We start from the raw sequence: 18,608 nt of genomic DNA on the forward strand, positions 1-18,608 counted from the left end.
CAGTGTTTAAACCTCCTCTACCAAGAAATGTGCCAGGACTGCGAGCTCGCATCAACGATACTTTTGAACTCATTGATGGGGACATGCTGCGCCGAGTGTGGGAGGAACTTGATTATCGGCTTGATGTCTGCCAAATCACTAAAGGGGCACATATCAAACATTTGTGAATGCCTAAAAAAACTTTTTGAGTTTTTGTATGTGTGTGCAAAGCATTGTGAAAATATCGCAAATAATAAAGTTATTGTAGAGCTGTGAAATCGCTTCAATCATTTGTAATAACCCTGTAATTATGCAACCCCCATCACAACAAGCTTACACCAGCCTCAAGATGGCATTAATTTCTTGTTGCACAAAACCTGTGGATCAGTGGATAACACAGCTCCTGTACCACAAGAAATGCGGTGACAGGTCATCTTCAGACTTTTATCAGCATTTACACGCTATGGTGGACCTTACCGTGTTCTCAGACACATTACATGTCCACATCTGGCAATAGCAGTTATCTTCGCAGGTGCGCTTGACCTTAATTGCATACGAGGGCCAGCCATTAGGTGAGTCACTGCAAGTGGCTGCTAGAGTGCACTCCCTGCTCGACTCGCATGTCACAGTGGCCGCCACTGCAACTACCTCGGCTAACGAGTCCCACTGATCACTGTCGGAGCCAATCAACACCGCACCTCCAGCTTGCGCTGCCGCGAGTGCCAGATGTGACCGAAGATTTCTGATCCCCTTGTGCTGCCAATGATAATCTGACCGCCCAGCTGCAGCATTTAGAGTCACATGACATTGTGGTGGCTGAGACATGCACATGTCCTAGCCGGAAGACCGCATTAAAAACAGACACAAAATTTCCTCAACAGAGTTGATATATGGAGAACCACTACATGTTCCAGCAGAATTCCTTGCACCAGTCCCTCTCCCAGATGAGACACAACTACCCCACCTCTTGCAACAAATGAGGAAACAGGCAGAGATGCTATGTGCAGCCCCGACGTCTTAGTACTTGTCCCTCAATACTTGTTCTCACGTCATGCTCCACACAGACCTGGTATATCATGCTTTACAGCCACTGTACACCAGACCATACCAAGTGCTAGGACAGGACACACACAGAATGGATATCCTCCTGCAGGTAAAGCCGACCAGTGTTTCCACTGAGGGTAAAACCTGCTTGGACAATGACAGCACCAACTGTAGTGTAATTACTCCTACAATGTTAAGAATTGTATGTTGATGATTTCCTCATTCCTAGTGAATGTTATTATTGACATTCTTGTAAATGACATTACTGTCTCACAAGCAGTAATCTGTGTATGGCATGTGATTAAATAATATTGATGATAAGCACGGGATGAGGAACGGGGAAGTATGGCACACAGGGAATGATTTCATATGATGCTGTAGACTTTAAGATTGTGACAAAATATTGCTTTGGCAGATGTAACAACAATGCTGATCTGACTACCTCTTGCTTTTAGGTGTAATGTACAGGTCAGCCAGTTATTATGAATATATTTTAGCAATACATAAACTAAGGGAATGTTCCATCCAGGAACTTCCATTGTTGTTGAAAATATTTTAAGGTTTTTATGTGAAATTTTATTTCAAAAGAATCAGAAATGTCATTCAAACACTTATCCATCATCACTCTTTATGTCTATGCAGTGCCTATGATGCGAAGAGAACCATAGAATCAGCACTTCGCCACCTTATTATCACGTGTATGCTTTGCACACTCCACTGAATAAATCAAATACACATGCCACCTATGTGACAAATAGAGAATGTGGAAAATGAGTCATTGGATACTGCTAGAGCAGTTGCTAGAGTGTCTTGTAGGGCAGAACTCAGCCTAGATGCTCTCTCATATTCAGCCTTCAGACAGAGGAGACAGCTTGACCCTGTCTGCCTCTAGCTCTGTTCTCAAGGAATGACTGCTAGACACATAGATGTGAATGGCCTCTTGTCACATTGCCCATTCCCTTCTTGTATTCAAAAATTTAGAGTGGCAGTCATCCCTCACTCCCCTCCCAGGTGAGCCCTTCTGTACTCCATAACTTCAGAATATGCTCCAAGATTACGTCATTATACACTGTCATTTTGAAATTTACTCTTCCACTGATCTCTTGCTTTTATTTTGCCATGAACCAGATGCAGCAATACACTGATAATGATGTCCAGAGTGTGCTAGATCTGGACATTTTACTGACATAATGGGAAAAATCCACATCTGCAGCGCACTGCCTGCCAACCAGTCCAGCCTGAGCCACGCCATGAGCTCACCAAGCAACGAACACTGTTCATGTGTGTTCTGTGTGTGTCGCTGCTGCTCAGGGCCAATTTCACTGTCACAGGGAGCTAGCCAGTGCTGGCTGGAGCTGTCATGTTGCTGCTCTTCACTAAGCTGCCCACATATCACAGGGCATGCAAATTGCATCACTCCCATGGCCTTGCCAGCACTTCCCCGTGATAGGCCGAGAGCACAGATACTGCAACCCATCGGCATCTAGAGGCACCGCCCTGTTAGCTGCCTCCTACCCACCTGTGGTGCCACATCTAATACTGCATGGTCTGGCTTCCAGCCAAATTGTCCACGCTCTCCTCAACTGTGTGGATCACACACTATCCATTCATTGGCACAGCCTACCTGCGGCTGCCCAGCCTAAGTATTCTGTGTACAGTGTTGGGGCATCTCTTCCTCACTCCCATTGCAGGCAGCACCCACTGCTGGGTCCATGCCACATCCACATGGGATATGAGGCAAGTATCCTTAGCTGTTTGCATGCACCTTTATTGCTAGCTGTTGCGCTTTGTTTGTCATATGATGTCTGGATAAGTAGTCTACGTTTGAATGTTTTGACTGTTCTTTGAGTGTACAAAATGCCCTCCACATGATCCCAGGTAGAGAGTGGAGAAGAATGAAGGACCAAAGTTGCAAGGACCTTGTTGAGACTTTACAAGAGCAATTAGTGGCACTTGGGGTAAGAAGTTGGGAATTAGAGGAATGATTTCAAGCAAGACAGAAATTGAAACCAAACAAAGTTGATTTAAGTGTGCAAACCTCCTCTGTTGGAGCTGTTATTAATAATCATCCCCCCCCCCCCCGGCCCCACCTCACAAACACACACACACACACACACACACACACACACACACACGCACACACCTGCCCCTCTTGTGTAAGGAACTGATTAATTTGAGAAACAGTTTACCTCCTGTAAATTTTATTCCCTCTTTCTTGGGGAAGCCCTTTGAAAATGTGAACACCTTTTTACAAAATGTCTGCAATACTGATTGCATTTACTCATGAACAGAAGGTTTTATGTTGAATGTGGCATGCCTAAAGCTATTGGTGACACACACACTTATGTGTAGTCAGTAATCACATTAAGAAATACAGAATGTATTGAGGGATTGGCCAAGGGTTTAGTGGAGAGATATTCTAACATAAAAGTGTGAGCTGTTACCAGGACTGGGCAAGGCAAGGAGAATATTTTGAGGCTTTTGTAAATAGAAAGATAGAATTCCCTCCCACAATCTTGTGTCATACAAATGATTTTGTGGAAGATGCACCATGGAATGATATCTTGTTAGAAGAGGCCAAATCACAAGCCATTGCCGTGTTTATCTGCAATATAAATCCACAAATTGGAGTTGATGTTCGAGTGGCATTATCTCTTCTTGGCATGAGTTAGTCTGCTTCAAATTAATGTATGAGGAATTTCGGCTATTTGATTGATTCCCTCATACAATAATGACGCCTGTCGTGTGTCACACCAAGACAGACTGCTGGTGATATAAACAGCTGTGCCATACTGCAATGCCCTTGTTATATCTACTGTAAAGAAATTGGTCTTTGGGGTGATTACTGTCACTGATCATGAGGTACATCAACCAAAACAGAGGAAGATTTCTCAATTAATAGAGATCTGTGTATTCTCCACGACCTCGCAACTTACAAGTTGTGGAGTACTGTCCAGAGAGCAACCAAACCAATTGTGGCATTTCCTTGCATTTAATTTTTGTGTTATGATCATGCTATCTCTTTCCTCTATTTATTGACATCTACCCACAATTTCATGCCACTGACATGTGTGGGTCTCTGCCCACATGAAGGAGAGAACATTAGGGTACTCTGAACTGCTTCTGCTAAGAGGCCATGCCTCACCTGAGGCCAACACCATCTATGTGCCACAGGAGGAGCCTAATCACATGAACTTTGATGGGAGTGACTTGTTTTCAGGCCCTGATACAGATATGTCTTCAGAATCTAGGCTTTCCAAGAACAGTTGCAGATCATTAGATTCTGACAGTCTTGGGACAGTCTATCAGATTACTAGTAGGGATAGATTACTATAGTCCTGCAGAGGCATTATGCAGTGATAACAATATGACTAGCACCTGCTGTTGGCAAAACCACTAGGATGCTATGTGGACTATAGACCTGCAGGGGCATCATACAGTCATAAAAATATGAAGTTTTGCATGTGAAACAGTGCTACTTAGCTGTTGCTACGTTTTGCACCTCTGTATCAGGAAAATTAAAGACACCACATTTGTTGGCATGGACCAATGTAAACAGAATTTTGTGCATTTACGTAGGACAATGAATACTGTATTTACTTTGTTAATGGTGCACCATTTCATATATTGCTATCTGACTTCTGTCGTGATCAGCAAACAAATGTTGAGTCTTTTTTTGTATAGTGTTTTTAATCATAGACTGGGCAAAAATAGTTACATTAATGTTTATTGTATTTGAATGACATGTCATTCTTCGGAAGTACTTAAGATAACACCAGACCCTGTTTTTTAACAATTGCCCATAGCCATTGAAAGGTACCTTTCCTATCTTAAATAAATGTGTGTCTACCAGAGTTGTGGAATTTAAATGGACCTCATGCATAAAGCATGCCATTAATCTATTTAAGAATAAAGTTCTGTCATCAGTTGCACAGTTATTTTTATTCTGCATTACTAGTTTCACCAGATAAATCTATCTTCAGAAGCCTAGAATATTTGGGACAATATAAATCATAAAAACTCGGGCATACATTTATGTAAAATATAGGACTTTTACTACAAGAACTTACTTAATATTGGTTTAGCAGATGTCAGTATCTTCTTCAAAGAAGCATAATGGTACAACATGTCCAAAATGTACATATTGCATGTTATAATCATAACCATACTTTGAAAACTTATAGTAAATGTATGACATTTATGTACAGAAACCAGTTATTGTGCTAGCGTCAAGGAACATATATAAAAGCATATTAAAAGTATAACTAACGTATATGAAGGAAGTTACATAGAATACATTTGAAAGACATTTCACAAAGTTCCATATAAGCTACAGCTGACATTAATATCTAAAATTAATGGTCTAATTTTATACATGTGTGCCCTAAGAGGTAAGAATGTCAGTAACATATTCTGCTGTGTCTGTTCCTCAGAAAGAAAAATTTATTCTGACCATCACTTGCACATGAGTCTTAAATGAACTATCCAAGGGGTACAGTGGTTCCCATGCCCATGGGCGAGGGAAAAATATAATGCAATCAGTTGTTTTTCAGTCTATAAAATTATTTGAAAGAAAGTATTATGTAGGTTTCTAAGTGGTTCATAACTATAACTTTTTAATGGCTACTTACAAGTCTCCATTCATCTTCCAAAATATTAAAAGTACTTTATACTTACAGGTGTATGCCCCCTTCACACCCCACCCCCCCCCCCCTCAACCCCACCCCACCCCCTCCCCACCCTCACACCCTGTACATATCAGATGGATACATTGCATCCATTATGTTTTTCTTCTCCCTAAAAATTATTGTTTTGTTTGAAAATATTTTTTATATAGTCATCAATTTTAAATGTCCACTGTGCTTAATACCTTGAATACTAAGTCAGGACTTATCCAAATTTACTACCCCATTTGTTTGGTTGTTTAGAATTTATTTGTGTCACTAATTCGGCTGAAAACCATGCTACTTGCAGTTACCAGTAATTTCAGATTTTGTTGTCACTATTCATTTGTAAAAGTACATCTAACAACTAACTTCCTGATAAATTAGATGAAAAAGATATACGAATAATTACAGCATTCATACAGCTAATGCTGGGAACTCATTAGCATGATTTGTGCTCATTTAGTTTCAGAGTAATTAGCATCCTTATTTAAAACATTGTTACAGAAATGGAATCTCATATTTATGCAAACCAGCCAGCATAATTCAATACAGATTATTGTTGTATCTAAAACTCCTCATTCATTCCTTTAATTTTCATTTGCTCACAAATTTGAATCTGTAATTGTAACTCGGGAAAATTTGGCAAACAACAATAGCTGAATGTAGTTCTGATTATTGCAAACTTATAAAAGAGGTAGTGTTCAATCATATCACTCTACATAATGTTATCTTATGAGCAAGATCCATGCCCAAAGTGCATGTGGCTTAGTACAGTTTACAGGTCATAAAATGTACCACAATGTATCTAGATTTTGAGTTGGGGAGTTTTCACCAAGGTTCAGTGACTGTTTTTAATGGTTCATAGTGAACTAGTAATTATTCTCATCAACAGTGTTCATTTTCAATAATTATCATTATTCATTGTGAAAATAGGATCAGACTGTGAGTTGTGTTATTTCAAACTTATACTTACACTGTGCACATTATTTTCATAAGGATTTGACTATTAGATTTCAAGGACATTGATTTATTCAATGACTGTGTCAGTTATACATGTTCGCTACATGTGAATTGCTGGAACAGTAAGGCCAATGTTAGGTTACTATACTCAAAAGAATCATATTATTAGACATCAACCAAGTGTTGTATGTCGTTAACCAATTGAATGTAATGTAGTTAAAGTAAATGAGACATAATCTGGCGATAAACATTACTTCAGCCAATATCTAAGGGCAATTAAAGTTTGTGGACTACAAAATGGTTGTGGACCACTAAATTGTTCCCACCACCAACCTTACAGCCACATTCAATGGAGGTTCGGCTATCAAAAGCATATTATTTGCACAGGCAAATATGGTTATGCCACCCCCACCCCCCACTGTCATCCCCCGCCCCCCAAAAATCCCCTCATACAAACTATCTTAAGCCATTGAGGGGGTTCAATTGGCTACCTGTAAATGCCACAGTAATATTCTTGGTTAGCAGCTTACACAGGTATATCAGCCCGTATCTTCAGTTTATTTCGCAAGAAACATCACCTCATCTCATAATATTAATTTTGAAACATTACAGTTTCATTGTGTTACCTTGGATATTTGTGATGCAGCATTGCATGAATGATTCCTCCCCTATGTGACTCCAGTTTAGTGTCAGCAGTGAATGGTGCCATGACTGAAATTGTAAGCTGTTTCTAAATGTGTTGTATAATAAGGAAAATAATACACCATAAATGAATCAGCAGAAATAGTTACCTGCAATGTTTCACTCTTTCACATTTATTTATGAAATTAATTGTCTTTCATACACACTTTAACCCAATCAGATTTAAGATTAAGACATTGTAATATATAATGCAATTAAATTACCTCCTTCAGCTGGTTCTCAAACTTTATTTTTGCATCTCTTGTCTCTTTTATTCTTTGTTGGAAAATGTAATTGGTATCATAATACAGCTCCCAGAGTTCTTCATTTATCTTTTTAAGAATCATATCAATGCCAGACCGCAGTGAGTAACTATTTTTAATTTCTTTTGATGCGCGCTCAATATTTCCAGTTGTAAATATTGCCCATTCTTCTTCTGTAATGTTGCTAATGGAAAAAGTTTGATGAACTCTTTGAAATAATTCTCCATAGATTTCTACGACTACTATTATTCGTACTAATCTTATCCAGTATCAAACAATATAAACTGCATCAATATGTCTAGTAATTTATATCAACTGATAAATTTCTGCTATAGTGGTGGCACTCATAAATGTTTTGTGGGCAAAACAGTCTAAATTGATTAGGATGTTACTTTATTTATAGTGTTGTTTTGGCTACTTGCATGATCAGATCTATGATGAAGATTAAATGAACATATAAGAATGAGAGAATTTTGTTACACACTATAAGGCTACATAGGTTGAAAACTTAAAAAGGTTCAGAAATACTAAAAATTTCACTCACCAAAACATAGAACTTGTGAACCTAGAAATTGTAGGACAAAGCAGCATGTAGTTGTGACATGGTTTGCAGCGTATTCCTACAATGTGAGCTCTAACAGATTGATAATGCACTTGAAGAGGCAGAAGCATAAGTTAGTGCAAAAGCATGAAAGTGTTGCACAGGGCACCAAGATAAAATGCGTTAAACATACTGGAAGACCTTGAAATTTCTGCCCATAGAAACAGAGACTCACAGACTATTTTGATCAAACAGTGTGAATTCAGTCCCAAAGCTTTTTTTTATTATTTTTTTGCTGTGGCATGTGCTGACTCAGATATGTTCTCTTGCTTTCCACTGAACCACACCTCATTTTGCATTTGGAGGGTTGGCAGAACTCCCACTGCTTGACTGACCTGTCTCTATGTGCAAGTTACTGGTTCTACTTCAAGGTGGAGCTGCCTTCAAAACAGTATTAATTTAATAATCAATCTATATCATTCTTTAGCAACTATTTTAGGAATCCACAAACTTCGGTATATCTGTTTAACCAAATTTTAGTTCATAAGATGCAGTTTTTATGAGCAGGACATGTATAACAATAAGAGCTAATACAACTTTTAAATTCACAACAACATGTTGAGAGAAAATATGTTTCATATAAGGTTCTATGCAGATGTTGTATGGACTTGACTGTAAAGCACATTTAATGAAAACTTGCTGCCATTTTGGATGATCTCCACAGTAATTTAGTGCTGTCATCTGCACAATTAATTTTAGAGGTCTGCAAATGTACTCTTTTAAATCCTGTTTTATAATTTGTCATCTGAAAATTGAATTTTATGAGTATGCAGTTGAAATAATTTAAATCATGTTTTGTAATCTGACTTTGAATAATGATAATTTTAAATAATGACTATCATTTCATATTTAATAACTAAAAAATAAAGGAAAAAGGTCACCACACTAAAAGCTAAGTTGACAGTTGATACCCTGCTTATAAATAAATTATATATAAGTGATCTCGACAATTTTATTTACAAAATTCTATCAACTCTGTCAATCAATGCCACGCTGAATAACGGCTTGCATAAGGGCCAGAGGTGGACCAACACTTTATTGACTTGCTCAATTTGTGAAGCTCTTCCTCTTGAATAAATGATCAAATGTTTCTGAACTTGTTCTCATTTGTTTGTCTATTAATGTACATCACATCTACCAATTTCCAGCCCATTCAGGTAATTCCTTCATGGTGCATCATTTCTTTTTGCCTTAGAATGTATTTTTGCATTCTGTACCACATTTGCTTTAACTTGTGTTCTGTCTAAAAAAATACTAACAGATATGTTGAAAAGAAAAGCACCTATTACTTACCCTTACCCTAATTTGCTGATCTTCCACTTTACAGCCCCCAAAACAAGTAAAACCAAAACCGAGGGATGTATAAATGAGCATCACTTAAACCATTTCTGATGATGGGACTGCAGCATGTATGCACACTTGCTCAAACAGTCTGGAGTGAAATGAAAGGGGGGGGGGGGGGGCACATCGTTGATGGATCTCACTCACTCAGTGACAATACTTCAAGTCTCTAATAATTTTTGAAACAACTGACAACGATCATGAATTAGTAATGAAAGTAGGCAAATGATCAACTGTGCAGATGAAGCTACTATTTACAATTGTTGGCAGTTAGTGATTGTGAATATTAAACCCAAGAAGTGTGGTGTCTGGTGAAAATTCCCAAGCAGAAATGTTCACTTAATGAAATATTACACAAAAAAATTTCCGTTTCTTGAAGAACATGACAAAAATAACAAACCTGAGTGTACAGTATACAGATCAGTGTTTTCAGTGGGTCACAGCAGGAAAAGCAACATTAGTGATCACCTCCAAAAGGAAAAGCACAAGGAAACATCATTGTTATCTACAAGTAGCAAGAAATTTAATCAATTTTTCATAAAAACACTCTAAGAATGTCCAAATTAAAACTGGTTCCTGAATATCATGCCATCTCTCACAATCATAGCTTTCAGTCAATTGACTGTACTCCTTCTTTGATTTGTAAGGTTTTCAAGAGACCTAAATATTATTGCACTAGTTCTAAAAGTGAAGCACTTGTTGTTAATGTGTTTGTCTCCATGTTCTTACAGTAATGGCCAATGAATCATAAAATGCAAAATATGTGTCTATAATGACTGGCACATCAAATCACAAAGCAATAAAAATGATCCCATTAGTGGTTCAGTATTACATTCCTTGTTTGGCATAAAAGCCAAAATATTTGATATTAGTGATGTTCCAAATGAAACAGGTGGTACACAAATTCAGTTTATTGAGAAAATTTTGACAAAATATTGTTTAATAGATAAAGATATTGCATTTCCTGCATATAATGTAAATACCAATTTTGGGGGAGCCAACCATAATGGAACACAGAATTTTTACCAGAAATTTCGAGCAAATCCAATAAATCACTTGCTGGTGTTGGCTGTGGTGCTCATGTTTTGCACAATAGTGTTCAGTCTGTAGCAGATGGTCTGTCATTTGATGTTGAGGTTGATTAAGTGGAAAATTTACAAGTATTTTGAAATATATAACCTTAGAACCAATGCCTTAAAAGAATTATGTGAGTCTACTGGTGTTAAATACAAGTTAGTAACAGCAAAACATGTTAGCTGTCTCTTTTTCCTGCATTGCAGGTGCTCCCTAATATTTTTGAAGGACTTAAGTCATAGCATTTGTCCCTTGACAACTGCCCTCAAATTCTACTAATTTTTTTCCAATATCTCTTCCCCATTATGGTTGATATTTTTAGGAGATCAATTATAAGTGTTTGTTGTTACTACTAAACAAATTGAGAGTCAAAATCACTCAGTGAAATTGTTAATTTGATGGACAATCTTGTACAAAAGTTCATTTCTAGAATGATCAATAGATTCACAACAACAGCAGTTAAAGAAATGTTGAAAAATCTTGTGGAAAAAAGGAAATATTACAGAAAAAGAGTTCTTTCAATCACATGAAACTGTTTTTGATGACTGTGAATTACACAAAAAAGTGGACCCTGGGGAGTATTCATACATTCAGGATGTATCTTGGATTTTTTTCTTTACCATCTGCATCACTAGACTCATGTTCTGGATTCTCTTTGGTTTTTATACCATTATGGTATTACTCTCTACTTTCAGTGAGTTTGAACATGTTAAGAGCGTAATGGAACAGCATATCAAAGATTAGGAAATGAAGAAACTGCCTCTAGAAGAAAGATGAACTGCAAATATTTTTAAAAAGTGAAATTTGTAATGTTTCTCTGGAAAACATAGAGAAAATTGTTATTTTCCATTGTGTCTGCTAGGTCCAAATGCTGAAGAAGAAAGGGTTTTCAGTTTCATTAACATGTATTGGTACAGTGAAAAAGTTCATTCAATTTTTGGATTCAATGACAGCTACTACTGTTGTGAAGACTCATTTCAATGTATCTCATATAGAATTTTATGATTTTTTTTAACAAGGAACTGCTACAATCAATTCATTCTTATGATAAAAATAGCAAAAGTAAATCTTAGGATGAAATGTATAATTCATATCTGATTACTGATTAGTAATGTTACATAGTTTTTAAGATTAACATATTGTACCTATTAACAATAATAAGTAACTAAACATTTCAATAAACATATTCAGGCTATTGTAATAAAAGAGTATATATCAGTCCTTTTTATTCCTTAAGAAAGAATATTACTCATCAGGTTACCTTCCATTCGGAAAGCGGTTGCACTCATCGACTGTTATATTGACTTGTAAATTATAGATTGCAGAAATCAGTCATCCTTTTTAAATTTTATTATGCAGATCTAGATTTCAGCTAGAAGCTATTCATTCTCAATGCTAAGAACACAGGAAGTACATAGTCAGATGATGTCATAAAAAGTTACAAGTAATGGCTTAACACATAAGGTTTGTATATTACATACCACTATTATTTTCGCTCAAAGCATGTAAGTCCCTGTTGATCAGGCTTCACCCACAGTTCATAGAATGCTGCTGTTTGTGGAAGTCAGACTGTATGGAGAACACATCAGTTGGTTACACGGCGCCATCTATATGAACTACGTACATAAAATTCAAGGGAAGTAAACCACTTCAAATTTGCATGAGAACTGCATAAAATGAAACATAAGTAAAATTCTTTACATTGTAGTCTGCTTTATTTCATATTGGCCAGCAAGTAATAAAATTTCCATGTTCAGTCCTTGTGAGTCTGTTATTATTATTAAAACATTTTTAAATATTTTTTTAAAAAATTTTGAGACACAAGAAGACACATGGTGTATACACCTATTAGTTGATATGGCTTAAATATTTTTATCTTGATACTATATCTCCCATTATTAAAACATAATAAGTATATTGTTAATCATATTTACTAAATAGTTCATAGATGATGCCAAATGTCAGTCAGACTCATGGTTTGTGCAATTTGGATATTTCACTATAGATGTAGAGGGTACTAACCTCATTATCCCTTAAAACCAATTTTCCTTTTAAATGCAAAACAACCAATATATTGCATTGCTGTTAATAATGGCACCAGGTAACCAACCAATGTGTTCTGCATACAGCCTGCCTTCCCCAAACTTTAATATTCAATGAACTGAGGGTGAAGCCGTATCAACAGGGACTTACATGCTTCGAGCAAAAATAATAGTGGTATGTAATATACAAACCATATGAGTGAATTCATTACTTGTAACTTTTTATGACATCATCTGACTATGTACTTCTTGTATTCTTAGTATGGAGAATGGCTAACTTCTAGCTGAAATCTAGATCTGCATAATAAAATTTAAAAAGGATGACTGGTCTATAATTTACAAGAATATTATTTATGTTTAATGCATTTACATGCTCCTTTCCAGTTTACAAAATTAAAGTCCATTCTTTGTGTGGGTTTTTCAACTACTGCATCCTTGTAAACCTATTAGCAATTTCAAAATGTTATGATAATTTACAAGAAAGCTAAATGTAATAGAGTTAAGTATAAACACAAGTGAAGTCTGTTCAGTATGTGTAGCAGGGAAGTGCGAGTCAGATCTTTTGACACAACACTCAGTGGCTGCACAACAAGTAATGATGCGTAATTGGAGGTGCCAATGATGTGTACAGGAATGAGTTACTGAATGTTGTGCCCAACTTAAGGAAATTTCTGGACGGTACTAAGAAGCAGAACTTGATTCTCACTGGCATTCCTTGTAGACATGACCTTATCCCTACTTCATGTGTAAACACTGAAATTAGGGAAGCCAACTCGCAATTTCAGGAAATATGCAAAATGTATCCAAATACACACTTTCTTTGTACAGATTTTCTTAAGAGAGACTGCTTCACGAAACATGGGATACATCTGAACAAAAAGGGCAAGAAACTTTTGTGTGGGAAAATCAGTGAAATGTTAGAGAGACTGAACAAACATAGTGACAGCATGTCATTACCATTAGCTCCAACAGTTTTAAAGCAAGCACCAGAAGAAGTATTTCCACAAAAAATGCTAAAAGCATCAGAAACAATCACAGCAACAACAACAACAAAAGCAGCAACAGCAGCTACATCAACAGCAGAGCCACCTCTGGTACCAGCAGCAGCAACAGAATCAATGGTAGCTGGACCAACTCCACCAAAAGTAGTAAAAACATCAAGAACAGTTATACTAACAATAACAAATGCAGTAACAGCTCCATCAACTGCAGAGCCAGCCCTAATACCAGCAGGAAAATCAGCAGCATAAGCAACAGAGCCATCATTAGCAACAGCAGAACCATCCACAATAGCAGCAGAATCAACTCCAACATTAGCAGAACCAGTACTGTCAACTAAAAAACATTCAGACAGCAGACGGAAGCCAGTGCATCCATCCCATCTAAATGACTTTTTAGTGGAAACCAGAAAGAGGAGGAAGCCCACAAGAGAAACAGAGATATGACCTTATTTAAGTCAGTAAAGCAGAGAAATCTACAACAAGGTATTTACAACTTTAAAATAATGCACCAAAATGTACAGGGCTTGAGCAAGAAATATGAACGATTAGACATGTTTGTAAATGAAACTATGCCTGATGTGCTTGGTATTAGTGAACACTGGCTGTCTGATGCCAAATTAGAACTTTTTAAAACTCTAAACATGGTACTAGCTAATAAGTTTTGCAGATCTGCTATCAGAGGTGGGGGTGTGTCAATGTATGTAAAAAGCACATTTGATTTTAATTCTGTAAATGTAAGTAAATATTCATTAGAAGGAACAATTGAATTATGTGCAGCACATATAAAGGCACCAACTGATGAAATTTATGTTATATGTTTATATAGACTGCCAGGTGGAAACTTCAAAGTTTTCTTAACAAAGTTTTGTGACATGATAGAGAATGTTTTTATATCACATCTGAACAACTTAGTTATTATAGGAGATTTCAACATAAATGTATTAGCAGATAAGTTACACACTAGACTATTCAAGAATACTCTGCTTGAATATAATGTAAGGTACCTGATAAACACTGCAACAAGGGAGACTGAAACATGCCAGTCTGCAATAGATAACATAATCACTGGTAATCATCTTTACGATCTTACACCTTCTGTTATTATAAGTGCTTTGTCAGACCACCATGCAGTAGAACTAAGTGTGCACATAAAAAAGGTTCCTACACACAGTTGATATAGATATATCAGGATGAATACAGACCAAAATATAACTCATTTGAATAATATGCTAAGGAATGTGGATTGGAACAGTGTTCTAACGACACTTCATAGTTAAGGCAAATTCTCAAGTGAACTATTCTACATTCTTAACCAAGCCAGCCCATTAATAAAAAAGAGAATTCAGTCACATGCTGTAACCCAAAACTGGATATCAAGTTCAGTCACTGAGGCTAGAGAAAAACTAAGATGAACATGCTATGTTAAATGCATGAGTAATAAAAAATTAAAAGAAGAATTCAAAAAGTACCAGAAATACTACGTAGACCTCCTAATTTCAGAAAAACAGAAAGTGTCATTCAGAGTTCAAATAATATCTCCATAAACATCATGGTCACTATTAAATAGAGAAATAGGTAAATCTGGGAAACATACAACTGAAAATCACTTGCTGATAAATGGTACAATAGAAACTGATCAGAATAAGATAGCAAATCTATTTAACAATTACTTTGCTTCTGTTGGCTCCAGCATAAACAATCAGCTTAAAAATCATAAAAATCAAATTCAGAGGAACACCAGTGTCAGAAAGTATATTTTTGATGCCAACAAGTAAAGAAGAAACAATGAAAATAGCGAGTAGCTTAAAGAATTCCCATGCAGCAGGATATGATGATCTTAGTCTGGACACTGTTAAGAAATGTATACATAAAATTGCATCACCTTTATCAACAGTTTCAACTCTCATATGGAAGATGGTCTATTTCCAGATGAGTTGAAAATTGCTCGAGTTGTGCCTATTTTTAAAAAAGGAAACAGGAATCTAGCAGAAAGCTTTCAACCCATTTCTGTTCTTCCAATAATATCCAAAATCTTTGAGAAAGTAATAAACATAAGAATCTGGAACTTCCTGGTATGCAAAAAAGTGATTTCTAAGGAGCAGTACGCTTTTGTCAAGGGGTCGTCCACCATTACAGCAGCCTCCAACTTAATCGAAGGTGTCACTCAAGCAATAGATAATAAAGAACATGTATGTGGCATCTTTCTGGACTTACAAAAAGCATTTGACTGTGTTGATATGACCATATTGCTGGACAAACTGTGGAACTATGGCATTCGTGGCACAGCCCATAATCTGATGAGGTCCTACTTGAGAAACAGGAAGCAGTTTGTGTCTATTAGCACTACAGAGGGAGCATACAAATCAAACACCACTGACATAAATTTTGGTATTCCATGGGGGTCAATATTAGGACCACTTCTTTTCATTATTTATGTCAATGTTATTCAGTCCATAACAAACCATGCAACAGCTCTCTTATATGTAGATGATACCACGTTAATATACTGCAATCCAAGCTATTTGCAGCTCAAAGTGGAATCCAATACTGCAGAAGGCTTAATTCTGCAGTATTTTGGTGAAAACAAACTATAATTAAACACACATAAATCTGTTTATATTGAATTTGATCTTGGGAGGCAAAAAACTCTTGAAAACCATATTTTAATGAGTGACGAATACATTAAAAAACAATACTTGACCAAATTTCTTGGCCTGACACTTGATGCGGAGTTAAACTGGTCTGATCATGTGAATGATATTTGCAAAGAGCTATGTACTACCATATATGTCCTAAGAAAACTGATACCTTTTTGTAACAACACCACTCTGAGGCAAATATATTTTGCACTATTTGAATCCCATCTAAGCTATGGGATAGAGGTATGGGGATCCAGCAGTAAAGGTAATATGAAAAGTGTACTTATTTTACAAAAGAAGGCACTTAGACTTATGGGAAAGAAATGTGCCAGGGAGTCCTGCAGAAATTTGTTTAAAGAATTTAAAATACTAACTGTTCATAACCTGTATGTGCTGAAGATAATCATTATGGCAGTAAACAGCAACAAAACACTTAATAAAGAAATACACGATCACAGCACTAGAGGTAGAGAGAGACCCCACATCATATCTCATACAACAACACTTTATGAGAAAAGCCCTCACTATGCAGGCATAAAACTACTGAATTGCTTCCATCCTAATATCTCCAAATTGTCTATTACAAAAAACGAAATTAAAATTATGGCTCCTAAACAATCCTGTATATTCAATAGATGAGTTTCTAGATTTAGTACACTCGTATCATGGAAGACCATCTATCTAAAAATATATGTAATCTCAGATATTAGACTGTGTCAGAAACTGTAAATACTTGAATGTGAGATATGAATACTGTGTCACAAACTCTAGATTCCTTAATCTAAGTATGGCAACAACAAATTTTTTTATGTATAGTTCATATATGTAACTCTGTTCTTGCAACTAAATTCAGAAAAAGTTGTGTAGATAAAAGTGCCAGACAATAATATGTAACCCTAGTAAGTAAGGCTCTGACTTACCCAGAAGACTCGAACAAAAAAAAAACAACCTTTTTTTGTAATCAGTTGATGTTGGATCAAAATAAATAAATAAATAATTGTATAAATAAATGAACACAACAGTTAAAATAGGTCCCTCTCATACTTAATGCAGCAAAGAGCAACAGATATTGCACTCCTGCAGGAGGTAGTATCATCACATATAGATTGGATACAGGAATACAAGGTCATCACAAATATAGACCCAGAATCTGAATGCAACACAGCAATAATGATAAGGTAAGGAATGAAGACTGGCAAAACAAAAATGACGTCAAACAATCACAGAATTGCAGTCATGATAGAAAAGGAGTTGTCTGTAAATTTATTCACCCCATCTGTCACAGATAAAAAGCAAGATAGGAACAGCTTTTTCAATGAAAAAATATGTGAACTCCTCATGTACAACAACAACAACACCAACATTCTAATAGGAGGTAAAATTAACTGTCACTGCAGAAGCAGAATTGTGAATTGTGCCTTATTCATCTCATGACATACATTTGCAGTCCATTCCGTTCGCATACAGGAGACATGTCAAAAATTTATAAAACGATTATAATGATTTTTACATTAATAAATAAGAGCACTATAATAACTGCAATAAATAATGACACTATAAGGATAACACATTGTACCCAGCTCAAATTTCCAGTTTGTCCCGCATGAATTCATCCATTGAGTAATAACACTTCACTGTCAGTATCTCATATAGGTTTCTTTTAAGTGAACCTAAATTCATCTGCATCAACTTGTTCCCTTTTTATTTATTACAAATTTTAATTCCCATGTATTGAGGTCTCTGGGCATACAGTCTGAGGTGGTGGGTAGGGAGCATAAAATTTTCTTTGTTTCTGGTATCATGTGAATAGACAAATTGATTTCCCTCAAATAATTCATGGCTGGTATACAAAAATATAATATATGCAATTTCAGTCTTTCTTTGTGTATTCCACTGATGAATTCTTCTCGGGTTATCAGCCGAGTGGTGGCGTCATCTTGTCGCAAAGTTTCAATGAGTTTCATTGAAACATTGTGACAAGACGACACCACCACTGGGCTGATAACCCGAGAAGAATTTATGAGCAAAAATATAATAATCTCATATATGTATAAGGATGGCAGAGTTAATATTTTAAGTTTTCTAAATAATACCTGACATGGTTCTTTGTGATTTGCAGTACACATATTTCGTATGATTTTTTTTCTTTTCTGTATTTTTAGTATCCACACTATGTCTATCGAGTTACCCCAAAAAACAATGCCATACCTAATAATGGATTCGAAGTAGCTTGTATATGCTACTGTTTGTGTATTCATGTCAGCTGCAGTTGACAATATTTTCATTGCAGATCAAATCCCATTACTAAATGTCTAC

The 18,608-nt window shown here is 36.3% G+C and overlaps 1 protein-coding gene across 1 annotated transcript in view; it reads right to left on the reverse strand.

The window, feature by feature from the left end:
- LOC124715407 (tektin-1) overlaps positions 1-18,608 on the reverse strand; it is a 212,688-nt gene that overhangs the window by 39,810 nt on the left and 154,270 nt on the right. The window contains exon 6 of the mRNA XM_047243095.1: positions 7,556-7,778. Coding sequence (XP_047099051.1) covers positions 7,556-7,778 — 223 coding nt within the window. The remainder of the gene's footprint in view (positions 1-7,555; positions 7,779-18,608) is intronic.

This window comes from Schistocerca piceifrons, chromosome 1 (assembly GCF_021461385.2).
Source record: "Schistocerca piceifrons isolate TAMUIC-IGC-003096 chromosome 1, iqSchPice1.1, whole genome shotgun sequence".
Classification (NCBI taxonomy): Eukaryota; Metazoa; Arthropoda; class Insecta; order Orthoptera; family Acrididae; genus Schistocerca; species Schistocerca piceifrons.